The following is an 18,163-nucleotide window of genomic DNA, read 5'->3' on the forward strand; positions in this document are numbered from 1 at the left end:
TAATACATCAAAAACTATATTTGGTTCAAATCTTCTCAAAATCAAAATCTAAAATCTGCTCAAGGCACTCACGGTTGGATACTTCTTCCCCTATTTTTTTTCCCTCAGTACTATTTCTCACAGTACTATGTCTGTAGCAGTCTATCACTTAACAACTTTTCCTTTTGACGGCACATCAAGAAGTCCAATTTAGACGAATGTTCACAAACTTTGATGTTCTAAGTGAAGACAAGTGCAAGCCGCACTCAACTTGAAATGATGACGTTCCCGCTTATAAATTTTCATCAGTAATCTGGATCTTCAGCACCAGCATCCTGAATTATTTTCCAACAAGAAAACGGGAAACCAGCGACGATATCAAAACAAAAACGTCAGAGAACTGCTAGTCAGGGAAAATACGGGACCTAGCCCCAGTTCTACTAACACAGACACCAATAAATGCCCCGATGAGATCCTGCAATGCACTTGAACCGGTCCACGCAGCCCAAAGCGGCGAGAAGGCAGTAATAACCTACTTTTCTCCCTTTACATTTCTTTCAGGGGAAAAAAAAAAAAAAAAAAAAAAAAAAAAAAGGAAAAATTCCTCTCCTGCCTCTCGTGCAACCACTTTTAAAACCTCGGTGGCATTCAAAATACAGACCACCTCTATATTCCCTATTGGCTGAAAATATTAATAAAATTAAAGCTATCCAATCCAATAACCCCCTTTTTAAAGTAACATGTTCTTTTGAATGCAAACAACAAGGAATGTTTTCACCCAAATTCAGTTAAGTGTGCCACCCCTTAAAGCTATTCGCCTTCAAACGAGCAAACCATACGTTCAGCCCCAAAAGATAAGAGGAGGAAAAGGCAGCTGGCCACTGACCTTTGATCTCAAAGTGGTCGGTCCATAAGAAACAACAAAAAAAAAAAAAAAAAAAAAAAAACCTGCCTTTAGCTGCAGAACACTTTCTGCTAGCTTAACAAGAGCTTTGCTGTATTCAAATGAAAAAATGAGTTTAAACAATAATATATAAAAAAATTAATTCCCAAATATGAACATTAAAATTTCACTATTCACTGTAAATTAATATATTAACTAAACACTGTAAAACAATACATAACAATTCTACACAACAGGCGTAAAAACTACTCATTGAGCTTTAGTAAGTTTTGCAGCTAACAAAATAGTTGACGGTAAGATGCTTGAAATACAAAGGTTTCAATAAACAAAAGTTATAAATTTTGGTCATGTAGAAGGATAAATGGAAATACAGTTCAATTAACAAAATTTATTTACAGTGATTTTTAAATTTTCTAAAATGATATCAATAAAGAAAACTATGAGAAATTTAGAAATTAAAAAGGAGCTAAATTATTTCATCAATGTTGTATATGAAAAGACAGTATTAAAACCAAAAAACACAAAAAGCAGAATGATAATTTTCTAAAGAAAACAATGTTTAAAATAATTACCTTCTTTGCACAACCTCTTTCTTTTAGGAGCATATCAGTTAATTTTGCAGCAATTTTACTCAAAATATTTTGCATAAGTGGAGCACCCATCAGAAGTCCCATATCACATGCTTTTATTATATCCTAAGCATAAATAAAATATAAATAATTTTTACACAACAATTTTTTATCACTAAAGAAATAAAACATTGAGACAGGAAAATACAATAATACTCTACTAAAGGTTCCTTTAATCCATTGCCAAATTTAACTAGATTCTCTGAAAAATAAATTTTTCCAAATATAAATTCCTTTACATCTACCATTCAAGATGTGAAGACCATTCAGGATGTTTGGTTTGATGTGACTCAATTACAATGAATGATCATAAATACTGAAACAATAGTAATAGAAAGTGTATACTGATATTTTATAATACATTGGCATACACATTATCACAAACTATACTTAACTGAACATATGAGTTTTTCAAAAATGCTCCACAATCAATAAAAATAAGAAACTGAGAAAACCATAACTTTAATTATAAATGCATTTTCCACAGAAAGCAAATTGAGTCATTCCATCTTAAAAATAATTAGTCAACTATATAAAATGAACTTTATACCATGAATATGCACTTGGTGAGGATACTGACCCCAGCAATAAATGGCAGCTATCTATACTACAGATGGCTGAGATCAAAGTAAACTGGCCAAGTCTGAATTGAAAAAATAGTTAACTGTGATACAGATCACATCTATATCCCAGACTGCCTGATGCTGGAAATACAAAAACAGGATCTGTACACAAACAGTATTAAATTCTATAATCACTCATCCACTTCTCTGCTGTGCCTAGTTAATTTGCAAATGTAGTGACAACATTTTGAAAAACTAGACATTTAGCCAAATTGATCCTGTTGAGTATCGTAATGATGGCTTAATGGTAATTTTTATGAAACACAATAGGTTCCCAAATGCAGCATATCAGCATACCACCAATATACATTAGGTAATTACATATATTTTTTCACTAGCCTGGTACACCCTGCAAAACAGATTTACATCAGTTATTTCATCAAACCTTTACTATTCAGACATCTGATTTTCAGATTATTCACTGGCCTCCAAGATCAACTTTCTGAATCTTCCTGAATCAAATCAATGAATTCATGATTGATATCTAGGCTGAATTTGCAGATAATTTTGCAACATGTATGACTTGACTGAATTTGCATGGCTTATAATTGCTCTAGCAGCTTTCCAGCATCTGATAGAATAATGCATTGGCATGTGCTGATTAACATTCTTGTTGGAGATGGGCTGATACTCTTAAGAAGATGCAGGGTTGGTGGCAGAGCCAGTAAAAGTTGTATGACTGTTGCGAGCAGCAGAATTTAGGACAGCAAAATTTTTAGAATTTAGAGAAATACCTAGTTACAACATTTACGTATGGCAAAATTTTTAGAAGTTAGGAGAAACATTGGAGAGTTGGATTTATGGGAGGGCAAGATTTTTAGAATTTAGGGAGGCACAAGGAGAATTTGCACCAGGTAGCAAAATGCCTAGCCTCCAAGATTAACTTACTGAATCTTTCCAAATCAAATCCATGAAATCATGACTGGTATTTAGGTTGAATTTGCAGATAATTTTGCACATGTATGATTTATAATTCCTCTGAGAGCTTGATCTGGTAAATCTGGTGATCTGGAGGGTCTCTGGTGGTGGGATTATGGCAAGATCTGGTAGAATCATGCCTTGTCATATGAAGACTAACATTCTTGTTGGAGTGTCAGCCAAAGAACCTGACAGACCTAACCAAAGAACCTAACCGAACAGAAGAATTTCAGGAATGGCAAAATTTTTAGAATTTAGAGAAGTACCGAGTAACAACATTTAAGAATGGCAAAATTTTTAGAATTTAAGGGAGGCACTAGACAGCAGAATTTATGGGAGGGGTAAAATTTTTAGAATTTAGGGAAGGCACTGGACAGCAGAAAATACAGAGAGCAAAATTTTTAGTATTTAGGGAGGCACAAGGCAGCAAAAATTTAGGAGCCACAGAATTTGCACCAGACAGCAAAATGCATAGCACTTGCACTGAGAAGATGTTTTTGTCACTCACTGTATACTTAATTTTTAGAATGTTTTGTGAAAAAAATGAAAAAAGTTCTGAAACTTAAAAATCTGGACAAATGACATATTTAAGTATTATATTTTATATAACTGCTCTTTTTGATAATAGATTTGAGAAAACAGTTTAACTTTTATCATATCTAACAAGAATTAAACTTGGAGAGATTTGGTGTCTATTATTACTATTATTTTCTTTCTTCCATTTTCTGTTCTGGATATCAGTAACAAATGCTCATAAAAACTTTAATAAAATATAACACATTATTAAAACTTTGGCTAACTCATGTAAATCACACACTTGAAGAAAAACTTCAAAAAAGATGCTACCAATAAAGAGGTCACAATGTTCCAATTTTTAAAAGTAAATTCTAAATTAATAATAAAAAAACTGCGGCATTTTATTTCTTTCTTTCAAATGCAAATTTTTATTTTTTTATATGGCAAACTTTCTTTTCATTTTCTATCCTAAACATATATGTTTTTCCATTTAAATCTGGTTGAGCATCATTATCTGATTAATCATTTGCATTAGCCAGAACACACTTATAATATTTGATGATACATATAGATATTAACAAATAAACGAAACAAACCGAAATAACGAAAATAAACATGAAATTTCAAATCAAAATTTTTAATATCAAAATAAAGTAATATGATAGTTTCACTGGTGAGAAACAAATAAAGTGCATATTAACAATTTATCAGATTGGCATAATTCTGTCTTTCCATCCTCTAACTCCAAACAGAAATGATGACTTCCCTTCTACCCTAAATTTAAGCTTTCAATATAACTAGAGGTAGTGTTAAAGCTGATGTAACAAATGCAGCCATAATGAATGGCTGAATTCAAGAGGGAAAAAAATTTGGAGGCACCCGAGAAAAAACGAACCAGCAGGAAAAGGCCTAGTATCCCTGGGCATCCATTGCCTTGTTGCAGTCTTCTTCAATATGCCTTTCTGTAAAGCATTTTCATTGAAATTATTATACTTTTGACAGTTTTGTCTAATACATAAAAATCTACTCTGAATGTTGCTGTTTGTCTTAAAATTCAAACATAAAAGAATGTGGCTTCAACTGATTTGCATAATAATATTTATTATGATTATGTTTCCTCTTACAGCTCTGTCACATTCAACAAATTTGAGGCAACATCAACCTAGCAGCAATTTTCACCAGAAATGCACTTTTGTAGAACATTTGAAAAGCCGAATTTCATGTATAGCGAATAGCATTTTGGATCATGTTTAGCAAATAGCATTTTCTGCATCTTCAATTAAAATAATTAAAGATGTAGAATGTTGTTCTTTGATATGACATTATGCATATTTCAAACAATCGCTATGAAGATAGAGAATGTATGGAACTACTTTTCATCAACACAAGTGACAGCAGTGTAACATAATATAAAATTACCTTAATCAAAGACTCGGTAAAAACATGCCAAAGGTGTATTCTCCATGTACAGCAATAAATTTATGAAAGTGGTTAAAATGTTTTGTTTCCAAAAATATTAACAGTGATTGCCTTTGTCTTCCACGTCGAGTGCTAGCAACCTCCCTGCAGATTTTAACTATGTAACAAAATATGGGGGGACAAAAAATGCCACTTATGCAAACCTTACATTTGTTCTCATGTTGATTTGGGGTAAATTTTTTTGTCCAGTCGCATTCTGCTGGACAGCTAGAAATATATTGGCAAAACATGGTGGTGAGAAATCGTTGGACTCTTCTGTCTTTGTTTTTGAAACTACAATTTTCTATTATACGCTTATAATTCTCTTTATATGCTTATATTGTTTCTAGCATTCTCTCTATTTTCATTAGTGATGCTTTAAATGCTTTACTTTTTTCTACTGGTGTGCTGGAAAAAGTATAGTTCTCCCCCCCCCAATGAAATAGTATATTATACTGTAAATCTAAACTCTAAATTCAGCCGGAGGCTGGCTGAGTTATTTCTTAGTTTTTGTATGAAATTCTCAGTCAGAGCCCCAAATAAGAGGAGGTCTTATATTTTATTTCTTTTATTTAAATATTTATCATTAATTTAATTTTAATTTTAATTAGTCCAAAGGGGCAATTTGCCCTGAAGGACTATTAATTTCATTTTGGCATTTTGCGTTGGAAACCTTAAAAGGCTGTTTTAAAAGTCCAATTTGAATTTTGGAATTTGTTTTATTTTTGATTTCATATTTTGTAAAACTTTAACAAATTTTTGATTAACTCAAGGATTTCAAAGCGAGCAATGGCAGCGTTGTACAGAAAAAACATTTTTATATCCAGTGCATGAGACTGTGTATCGAAAATTCTAAAGATATGCTCAATTTAAAATTATTTTGCGATACTGCTCTTGAACTGAATTTTATGGTTTAAGTGAGAAAAACATGATATTTAATAAATAAAGGTAACACACAAGATGTTAAAAAAATGCCTCTTAGGATGTAATTTAAAATCTGGAGCCTTTCAATTTTTCTTTTAGTTCCCCCCCCTCCCACACACAGTGTACCGTTATTTAATTATTTTTATTATTGGTTATTTTACTTATTTAGTTTTCCCCTTCTTCCTGATGGCCTTTCAGAGGGCTCCCGCACTTCTGATTTTAGAAATTAAGCCCTGCCATTTATTTCAATTGCATAATTTTGCATAAATTTTCATGCAGGACAATTTGGCTCATGCTGAAGAACAGAGACAAGTTTTGTGTCCCTCCATCCAGTTCAAAATCTCCTCTTGTTCTTACAAGACATGAAAACTCACTCTCCTAGCCTTCAAAGTATACTACTTATGGAGGAAGGAGAAAAAAATAATCTTGAAATATATACTAAAATCATTCATTTTTAGAATATTTACAATTTATTTTGACTTAAAAACATAATCACCATTTCTAATAATATACTGAAACCTAAACATACATATTCCAGTTTTTATCCAGTTACCAGATGCAAAGTAATAATAATGCGACAACTATTTTTTACTTTAACATGGAAATAACAATGTTAGTTTATAACAGGAGGACAGGCTCTACTGGAGTGCCAGTGCCTTTCTACAACATCAAATTGTCTATGCTCTTCAGAATGCCGAGGCAATACTAGAACTTACCCTTTAGAGGGGAGCTAGCAAAATAAGTTCCTCTTCAAAGAATGTTCAGAAGCCCTCTTCAATAAGGTGATGCAATCTATGTTCTTCAGACTGTTAAAGCAATGCTAAAATTGATATAGCTACTTGACATTCGAGTCAAGAATAACAGTTGTATATCATAAATTAGTCAAAAAAGCTCAGGAATGTTACAGCCAGCTTTATGTTGCTCACATACTTAGATCAAGCTGATAAATCCTTTAGATACAAATAGTCACAGGTAAACATACCAACTGCATTTATTTTCAAACATTTAAAATATACATTTAAAATAAGAATATAAATTTATAGAATGAATAAATATTAATTTTTAGAGTGAGTAAATCAATCAGGTTTTAATCCTGATTTTGCTTACCCTAAATATACCAAGGTAACATGTTGCATTATTTACAACAGAATAATGCCTTATTTTAATACAATTTCAAAATTAAGTAAAAATTATTTAAAATTATTACTAACTGTCTTATTTCTCTTTTCAGCTAAAAGACATAAAACTTTAAATAAAGATGCTAAGGTATACACATAACGCCAATTTGCATCAACGTCCTTCCAGTGACCAGTATTGATTTTTTCCCATGCTAAGTCTAATACAATTTTAGCATTAATAGAGCAATCATGGAGGTGACTTGAAATATCTAAAAGAAAGAAAATTAAATTATAATTTGTGATAATTTTGCTGAATTTGCTACCACTAATGGTAATTAACTTAAAAAAAAAAAAAAAAAAAAAAAAAAAAACTGCTTTGAAAATACAAAACTGAGTAAATGTAAACATGTTTGAATAAAACAGTTACCATGGTCAAATACAGCAGTTAGTTCTTTTACAATTATTTATTTTCCTGATTTGCAGTAAAGTGTGTTAATACAATGTATTAAATTCAAATTTTTCAGGTAAATTTCATAGTAAATTTTACTGACCTTTCCATTGTAATGTTAATAATTTGGTGCTTATGCAACCAGCTTGATGCAATTTGACATTTTTTCACAGATGGAAAGGTAAAAGTTATATTTATTGGGTGTAAGTTGGTGGCTTTCCTGACTTTTTTTTAAAAAAGATTTCCAAACTATTGATATTTATCATAAATCAATAAATATTATCAATATATGAAATGAATAGCAATATGAAATACAAATTTTAATTATTAAGTAACGATTAGATGATATGTCAAAGAAATAAAACACATTATTTACCAAATCTTTCTGTAATTTTTTCTACTGTTCTCCTCTCCAAGTACACAGCGATCTGTTTTCACTTTAAAAAGCAACAGAGAATTGCAGAAACTCAGCATTGCACAAACCTTGGCTATCTACCAAAAGCATTTCCTTATTATTCCATTTAGAGATTTTGCAGCAAAATTCTGTATCGCTGCTAATATTCTACCGCAGTTTCTTCCATTGCTTGCAAATTTCATAAGTGCATATTTTAAAATAAAGTTTACGGCAAAAAATATCATAAATAAATGTAATGCTCTAAAAACCATTAGATTATGTAATGTTATAGAAACTTTTATATAATCTAATGTTATAAAAACCACCAGAACTTGGAATAAAACACCCCCCCCCCCCGGAAAAAAAATCATAGGAAAATGGCGACGTTAGTTGACTACAGGATTATTGACGCACAACTGTGTGAAGAATGTTATGTGCATGGTTGCCAGAGTTTGGCCTATTCTGAAAATTTGGCGACTTCTACTAAGGCGGTTGTGATAATAAGTAAATAACAAATAATTTTACTTTGAATAAATACTTTAAATACAAATATTCTCTTTACATAAAACAATTACAATATGTTGATATTAATAGTCAGTTCATTTATGACAACTTCTTTCATAATTCACAGTAAATTATGTAAAAGATAAATACTAAATTCAAATTTTTTCAGCTAAAATTTGTAATAGTAAAAATTATATCTATAGAATAAATTGTACTATAATAATGCAAAGCTTTGCTAATTATTTTTGACTGAACTATTAAAAAATTAAACAAAGAATATTAAGATATTAAATTAAGTAGTATGTTTATTTCTGAATTAAGGGGCATTATTGCATAATTTTAGAGACTAACTACCGAATCCAAACTGTCAATTAAAATAGAAAATCTTTCATATCACAAGTGCTAAGATGTTTTTAGTTATGAATCTTGAAAAAAAAAATATTTAATATTTCATATTTATACAAAAACATATAAAATACAAAATTATATTAAAAGAAATTATTCAATTTAAAAACCAAATGATGCATTAACTCTCAAGTTGCAAAAATATACCGTAATTACTTGAAAATAAGACACTTTTTTTTTTTTTTTTGCTATGCTTTTGCTCTGAAATTTGGCAGAATCTTATAACCGAGTATTTAAATAAATCATACTTCAGAATAATAGCAAAATGTTCCTTTAATCTGATTGGACAAGAGATGTTACACTGCAACACAATTACATAAACACAAAATTAATTTTTCAGATGATATACTTTAGATTCCTGGAAGAGATGCAGCCAGATTAAAAATCAGGAATTAAAAGGATAAATTAAAGTTAGTAATTCTGAGCTTCATATTTTTTTATCTTTTATATATATATATATGTGTTTTCTCTTTTTTAAAAAATACGGAAGTAAGGTTTTATTTTTTTAATATAATGGAATGTCTTAGAACAATTCAAAAAGGCTAGTTGCCTTTATACACAGAACGGAGGCCTCTTTAATTAACCTTTAACCACTGATATAAATACATCAGTTAATTCAAGTGAATACATTGGCCAGATGGAAATGCTTGTATTCAGAGAAAGCCATTGGGGGTGTGTCCCCCAATTTTCTATGAAATATGGAAATAACAGCAAAAACCATAATTTCAATAATAATAAAAATTAGTTATGCTATAAAATGTTGGGATTTATGATCATTTAAAATAAGTAACAGGCACATGAAATTTTTACATCTGTGATATTGTGTGAAAAGTTTTAAAAAGCTTTCCTTGAAAAAATATGCTCATGTGAACTCTAAGATACAAAGAAATTTGAACAGAGAATTATAAAACTCTAAAATATTATCAAAGTTTTTATTTTGCAATTATTTAAATGTTTTGGTTATTTAATTTGGTCAAAATTTTTTGGTTGTTTTCAAATTATGTTTTTCTTCATTTGCTAGTGATTAGTGCTTTAACTCTTAAAAAGCTTTTCTCTCAAAAAGTCTTTTTCTCTTTGAAGGAGAAGGGAGAGGGAGAATATGAAAGGTAAACAAATAAATTTAAATTAGCAATAACCCCCAATTCCTGATTTTAATTTGGGTTCCTCCCTTATCTATTCTAAAAATAATACCTTTTTTTGGATTGCATCATTTCTAGATTACTCCGATCACAACTTCTATTAGATATATGACAACAATGATGACACAGCTAATTCGGAACTTAAAATTTCCTGAATCAAAACTTTTCTCTTAATAAGCTTCCATTCTGGATAATTGCTTATGTTGCTTCTGCTTCTCTCAGCACAATGATACTGCCACATTGCTTTCTTCTTGCTGCTATAGTATCAAAAATTTAAATGTTTCAAATGGGCACAATTAGAGTGGCGAGTGAATTGTGACCACAAATGTCAATTGAAATAAAAATGAATATATTTAATCTGCCTCAGCTGTCAAGTTTCCTGTCCATTATGGATCAACATCTTCAACATCAACACTATCAATATTTCCTACATCATTACATCTAAGTCTACAACAACATTACATATACACGGTGAATCTGAACAAGTGGCCAAAACTTTAGGGAGTGATAGAAGGTAGCTATATGAGCAATATTCGTGATAGAATATATAGTCAGAATGCAAGTGGTGATAAGTTAATGGGTAGTTTTTCACTATCACATTTAAAGAATTAACACAAGAATGAGAGGAGATACTTCAGGAAATATTTTAACAGAATATTCTCACAGAAATTGCTCAAAAGACCTTTCATTGGCTATAATACAGGCTTCAAACTTGCAAGATAGGGATTAACACACATTTGTGAGAAAACTAGGCATTTCCCAATTACTGACAGCAGCAACAGTGATCCTCGCAATCACATCCATATCGGTTTCAATGGGGCTCTCATAGATTAGGCTTTTCATATAGCCCTACAGGAAAAAGTCCAAACACAAGAGATCCAGTAATCTTCATGTCTAAGCTATGGAACCACCTCAACCAATCCACTATCCTGGGAACTCTGCATCTAAAGTGTTCTGCATATCTAAGCTGAAGTGTACAGGTGCACCATCATCCTGGTACCACATTCTCAACCTGATGGGTGTTGAAATTGGAAGCAGCAGCTCTAGCAACACTTCTCGTAGGAATGTGTGATACGATTTGCCATCCAGACAGTGTGGCAGAAGGTATGCGCTAACCAAATGGTCATAGAGGATCCCTGCTCAAAAATTTATGAAGACTGCCACTGGAACGAATGAGGATGTGTAGCACGCAGGTTCATAGATGCTTATGTGTGCGAGTGGTGGGTATTAAAACACCCTCACGAGTAAAAGTGCACTTGTCCATAAACAGAACATGCACACCGAAATCCAGCTGCTCTGTATTCTGATGAAGGTACCAACATGCAAAATTGATCTGTGGCTGATAGTCTGTGGGTGACAGTCTGCTTGTACCTTTTGTGTCTGATAGGGATTCATTCCTTCCTCCTGTAGCAAATGGCACAATCTTTTGAGACAAGTTTACAACACGAGAAACTGCTCAAGTGCTACATCCCAGTTGAGCTTTCAACCTACACAGAATGCCCTCTTCCAAGTTGTGGTGTCCTGACACTACTTACATGCCCTGTGTCTTGCTTAGCTGCGGTGAAGGATCCCGTTTCGCACAACTGCAGATGCAAATGCTTGAATGTTTTCTGATCTGGAGCGTGTCTCATCGGAAACCGGTCCTGGTAAGTCTCTATGTCTCACTTGCATTTGTATCCACTGCACCGTACACGAAATGAACATTGGCCATTTCATGGTTCGTGTAACCAGCCATCCTCTCGGTAATCCATAGTAAAAAATGCCATGAAAAGAATCTTGAATCTAAAACTAGCAAGATGTCTATTACCCCAAGGCTATATTACATAGTCCAAACAGAACATAAAAAAGAGAAAAGAATCCATTTTGGTCTGACAAAAAATGGTGCATGGTACAATGAGAAAAGTGAGTTGGGTTGAGGCTCAAACCTACGATGTGAAGAACTGCATGACTTGATTAAACTGGATAAGCTATTGGAGCACTGGCATGATTTTGAAAATTAATCATCTTCTGCAAACTTCAAAATGATTTTTAGTGAAATCTGGATAGATTCAAAAGCAACTAGGATTTTTTCAGTTGCAGAGACAGCTTTTGTCAGTTTTTGAGCAATGTGAGTGATACTGCTTGTTAAATGTAAGACTTTAGGATTTTTAAAAATTTGGAGAATATCCGAAATTTCATTTCCAGAGTAAGGGTTTTCTTAAGTGTTTCGCTGTATGTGAGCCACTTAGTATTTCCTAAGTTCTCATTAATTTCATTAAGATTTAGAGGCAATCTTAATGCAGATTCAGAGGCAGGAAGTCATCTTTCTTGGGAATTTAGGCTGCTTTTTCTTTTTCTTGAATTTTCTGAAATCTTTTTGGTATATGACACAACCTTGGTAAGAAACAGTTAGCTTTACAGAAAATGCAGATTTTCCCTCAGACTTCAGGGTACAAGTGTTTGATCTATGGTTTTGTAAATATTTGCAGCAGATTTCCTTTTTAAAACAGTTATACTGGGTGTGTTCATAGGCTTGATATTTGAAACCTTAGATCAGTCTCTTATTTCTGGGAATGTATTTTTCTATCATAACATTAAAGTTTAAGGCTTTGTTTAATTGAAAAACTGCTTCTCCTACAGGACTTCTATCGAGTTCGAGAAGGTATATCAGTAATCTGATGTAATTTTCATTAGACTTCTTAGTAACCTGCATAACTTTTATGACAGGAAATTTTTTTCTACTAAGATCTTCAAATATGCCATTTTCCGAGACTGTGCTTTGTCTGTTTTTGAGGATAACTTTAACTTCGTCTGTTTAATTTCCGGAAAGTACTGGAACAAACGTGCACAGAAATTTGTTTTTACAGGGCAAATTTATATATGAACCATTTAAATCATTTTTCTCATAAATTAGTAAAATTTGCATGAAAATGCAGGAAAATTTTGTGAATCTTTGAAGTCGGTAAAAAGGACATATATGAAATTACCTGATCGCTAAAAAGTATCTATACTATGCAAGCTTTTTTATGTTCAGCTTGCATATATCCTTTCCAAGGATGAACATTTGCACGTATAAAATAAATGAAATATGCAAGAAATTACATTAATTTTCTTTTCCCTCTAAATTATCCATTATAAAAGTCTCCACAAAATAATCTGTGATTGGAACTGTGTACTTCTCAAATTATTGCTAAAGTCCTAGCTAGTAACCTTTATCACCTTACCAAAATATCGTCAAACTACCTGTTACCATATTCCAAAGATTAGCTGAAACCAGTCTACAATAAAAGTTTCATTTTCACTTTGTTTTAATTGGTACATTAAGTTTCAGTTTGCGGAATGAATACATAATTAGCATTAGGCAAGCATCAAATGACATAAATTAATTCTGAAATGATGCAGTTTACAGAGATTTATTATAAGCAGTTACTGTTTTTAGGTCAAAAAGGGAAAATATCCAAATTTAAACAGAGAATTAAGGGAGTACTGCAATGAAAAGTTAGAATTTTGGGGACTACTCTTATATGCGCCCTCAGGTCGCCAAATGTGGCGAGAAACTCCACAGTGCGATATTACTATCTAAATTTTTTGTCTACATTTCGAACTTTAAGCCTAAAATGCCTCTAAACACGTGGTTTTCATACTTGCAAACCACGTTGTAAACACGCAATTTAAGCTAAAAATCCAAAACGAAAACAAAAAATTTAGATAGCAAAAACGTAAAGTTTCAAACCAAAAATATTTGACAAGAATCCATGTACACAGCGATATGTTTTAACTTAAAAAAAGAACAACGAATTGCACAATCTAGGCAATGAATGAATCTACGAACTAGGCTCTCCTCGCTTTAATAAATTAACATAACAACAATAAATTTCAAAGAATACCATGTACACAACATCCTGTTTAAACTTTAAAAAAATCTACGAATTGCACAATCTAGGCATTGTGCACAAATCAACAAAATAAACTAAAATAACTAAAATTATAAACAATTAAAAAAAAACAATAACAACAAAAATTCATAGTAAAAAACAATGAACATAACATTCTACAAAATAAAAACAGTAAAATAAAATGCACTTTATACATTCGTTAATAAAATTTCGCCAGTCACACAACGTCTGTGAACAAAAGTGCCACCATTTTGCTACATCATATATCTTTCTGCAATTCAAAATTTCTAAAGTAACGATAAAAACTTCCTTGAAAGTTAACTTACTACATGAAAACCACGATCCAAATCTTAAACTCCGCTGACATCCACATACGTTACCAGCAAGCATTTGACTGCAAATCCACATAAGAACTATCAGAAACGCCCTTCTTCATCCAAGTTCTCATAGCAGCTCCACATTTCGGACTCTGTTTTAAAAGTCCCACAGAAATTCCAAAAATACACTTTGATCCTCATAAACAGACCTGTGAACAAAAGACTCGTTAACAACTCCAACATCGTACCTTTTAATACTAAATTTACTTTCCACACAATCTAAAATATGCGACTGAAATCTTGCCACCACGTCTATCATTGTAACAGAGGCTATTTCAAAACACGCCCGACACGAACCAATGAGCAATTAAACCACTGCAGCAAAGGATTTAAGCTTCAATGTCAAAAGGGTTGCCATACCAACAACACTGTCCGCAAAACCATTGCAATCATGCCAAATACCAGCACAGAACATATATCGCCACATTTGGTGATCTTAAAGCGAATATAAGAGTAAAGCCAAATTTTGTTTACATATTGAACACACAAGCATACATATATATACACATATATATTTACAACATGCACATAAATATATATATTTAAAAAAAATTGGTAAAATCTTAGGAGAGGCCACACTCTTCGTGACAAATTGGGAAAGTGTACACTGCTTCGAGCGTTTCTCAAAATCATCAACTTGAAAATAACAAGTCAAAGAATTGTACAAATCGGTACACATCGACCTATTTTCCCTTTAGAAAACATCAGAGAATTGCACAAACTTCGCATTGCACACTCCTTTAGGAAGCCCTTCCGCAGAGAACCCGGTAAATGTAAACATCGCCAACTTTGGTGATAATAGTTCAAACCTGGTAACCTATTGTATTCATCCTATTCGCTTGTTTGAAGGTTACAACCATTCCTCTTGCATTCATTTTGTTAAATTATCACTGTCGTTGTTCGCATTAGGAGATTTATATTCTTCTTCTCTTATTTATTATTATTTTTTCTGATTTTTCACGTTATTTTTTCTGAATTTTTTAACAACGAATAGATAGAAATATTTTCGTATAATTAAAGAAGTTTTCGTCGATAGATGCCGGTTCTCGGCTCCAATTTTTATGGCATAAAATTTTAACAAGATACTACAGTCAAAAGTCGTTAATTCAGACACCCATAAACCGGACCTCAAAGCTACAAACTGTCTATGCATGCGCAAAGGCGTTTACAAGAGCGCGTAAGACCTTTACGGCTGCGAATATGTTTGTGCGCATGCGCGTTTAATGTGTAATGAAGTTATAAGCTAAAATTATCTAATTCAGTTAATGTTGCAGATTGCGTTGTTCCTTAATCTTCAAATTGGATCCGGCTTATTATTTTTTGCAGACAGTTAGAGTAATTTCATAAAAGTAAGCTTGAACTTTCGATTATGTCAAATAGAATTTCCGATATATATTTACTAATATGTAATTTGTATCTACAAAGCGAAAGTATGTTTTGAAATCTGAAATCTGTTTATCAATTTCACGCCGCGCATTGGAAGTTGATCTGTCAGCACTATCCTTATCTTCAGGGCAGATGTTTTTATTTTATTTGGCTTATAATTCCTTACTAAGTGTAGTATTTCCTCTCGATGTACTCCGTCTTTGATATGATTTAAATCAAGTTCCTCGTCATTATAATTCGCTTCCGATAGTGAAGAAAGTGACCCAGAGGTTATTGAAAACGAAAACATTTCGATTGACAAATTAGTCGGTATTCTCAACACAGCAATTATAGGACTTGAACAGCTGAACTTTGTAACTAAACAAGAAATTATGTCTGTTTAATAGAATTAAAGAGAAAGTATTATCACATGAAACAAAGCAACTTACACTAAAGGAAATGTTTAATAAAGTAAACAAATAAATATTAAGCTTTTTCTTTTTGTAAATTTTGATACCCTTTAGATCATAATTGTTCTTTATTTCATAAATTACGGTTTCATATTTTTAATTTTAGAATTTCTGCATGCCATCTTACCAGATTTAAACTGATGACCTATAATCCGAAATCGCCGAAGTCCCGACGAGTCCGGGTTAACGACTTTTGACTGTATATTGTTAATGCTTTTCTAACAATAACCTTTTAGAGGATAGCAGGCATGACATAAATAGCTGATTAAATTGAAATAAAAAATATTAGTGATTATCTAAGATGACAGAATAGTTTGATGCATCTCCATGGTTATCAAAATTAGCAAACCACTGCTGGTGTAAGGAATACAGTTCAAATCACTCTTGAAAAATAATAAAACGTATAAAGTTCTCGTTTTATTAACAATGCTACTGAAGAACATTTGATTATTTTTGAAGGTTTATGTTTAATATATTCTTTTCTGTGCTACGTTGAATTTAATACAAATATAATTTCTTATATCACATTTAACCGGTTAGTTTTACATCTGCATGCTTATTAGTCGTTAATTCGTCAAAGACAGTCAAAAGTCGTTAATTCGGACACCCATAATCCGGAATGATCTATAATCCGGACCTCAAAGCTAAAAACTTTCTGCACATGCGCCGCGTTGACACATGCGCATAGACGTTTATGCGTGCGCGTAAGATCTTTTATGTCTGCGCATATGCGTGTGCGCAAGTGCAGAATACGTTTTCGCGTGCGCGTTTTATGTATAACGGACGGTATAAGCTAAAATTATCTAATTATCTATTTCAGTTAATGTTGATGATTGCATTGTTCCTTAATTCTCAAATTGGATCCGGCTTATTATTTTTTGCAGACTGTAAGAGCAATACTATAAAAGTAAACTTGAACTTTCGATTATGTCAAAAAGAATTTCCGATTCTGGAGCTCCCAAAGGATCGTACAAAACGAAAGTATGTTTCGATGTCCATCAAACAAAAAGTGGAATTGCTGCAAAAAATGGATAAAGACATGAAGAATGTGACAGAGAGGTTAGTGAAAACGAAAAAATTTCGATTGACAAGTTAGTCGGTATTCTCGGCACAGCAATTAACGGGACTTGAACAGCGGAACTTTGTAACTGAACAAGAAATTATGCCTGTTTATAGAATTAAAGAGAAAGTATTATCACATAAAATGAAGCAACTTAAATAACTTACATTGAAAGAAATGTTTAATAAAGTAAACAAATAAATATTAAGCTTTTTTGTTTTTTGTAAATTTTGATACTCTTTAGATCATAATTGTTCTTTATTTCATAAATTACGGTTTCATATTTTTAATTTTAGAATTTCTGCATGCCATCTTAGGAGATTTAAACTGATGATCTATAATCCGGAAAAATCGATAATCCGGAATAGCCGAAGTCCCGACGAGTCCGGATTAACGACTTTTGACTGTATATGTGAATTTTTACTACCATTGTCTGCTAACTTGAATTTTCATGCATTGAAAATCACGTTTACGGCTCGGGCGAGTAAAAATGCAACAGCGCCAACGGGTTCTCTGCAGATGAAAACCCCTCCCTTGACTTTGTCTCATGGACCTTATAAGAAATAGACTAACCCAAATGGGTTTTCTCCCTCGCCTGAGACATTCCCAGCTGTCACCTTGATCACATCTGGAGGAAATTTAACAGGGGTTGCCTATTGCAGTGTGTATAATTGTCAAGAAAAAGCTGGTTGTAGCGCCTCATTTCACAAATTAGAATTTCTACATATATTTATTTTTGAAATTGGGATTGATTTTTAAAAATTTAGCAAATTTATCAAACATAATTAACATTCCAAATAATTATAAACTACTGCATGCTTTCAGAGCAGGATACTTTTTTAGCTTATCCTATGCTGTAAGGAAATTTGTAACTACTTCTTTTAGAAAACAATATTTTAAATCTGAACTAAGAGACAATTTCAAACAAGCAATTTTCTCTTGCAATTTTTATGCTTTTTATTGGTGTAAACCAATGAGCCAAGTAAAAAATACTAAAATATTTAAAAATGAATCTTTGAAAGTTTTGTTTAAAATTCTAAATTGTGCTGCTTTTTTA

At 32.1% G+C, this 18,163-nt stretch overlaps 1 protein-coding gene across 4 annotated transcripts in view; it reads right to left on the reverse strand.

The window, feature by feature from the left end:
• The window catches only part of JMJD5 (Jumonji domain containing 5), a 59,286-nt gene that overhangs the window by 39,242 nt on the left and 1,881 nt on the right, over window positions 1-18,163 (reverse strand). For 3 of the 4 annotated variants that reach the window (XM_035358599.2, XM_035358598.2, XM_085822220.1), the window contains 2 exons: window positions 7,163-7,338; window positions 1,456-1,578 (listed from right to left, as the gene is read on the reverse strand). In XM_035358599.2, coding sequence (XP_035214490.1) covers window positions 1,456-1,578; window positions 7,163-7,338 — 299 coding nt within the window. Of the gene's footprint in view, window positions 1-1,455; window positions 1,579-7,162; window positions 7,339-14,160; window positions 14,361-18,163 lie in introns of all 4 variants that reach the window. The other variant, XM_035358600.2, reaches the window with a different exon arrangement.

Source organism: Stegodyphus dumicola, chromosome 8 (genome assembly GCF_044657685.1).
Source record: "Stegodyphus dumicola isolate Sdum_Otavi_A_Nest chromosome 8, ASM4465768v1".
In the NCBI taxonomy this organism is placed as follows: domain Eukaryota; kingdom Metazoa; phylum Arthropoda; class Arachnida; order Araneae; family Eresidae; genus Stegodyphus; species Stegodyphus dumicola.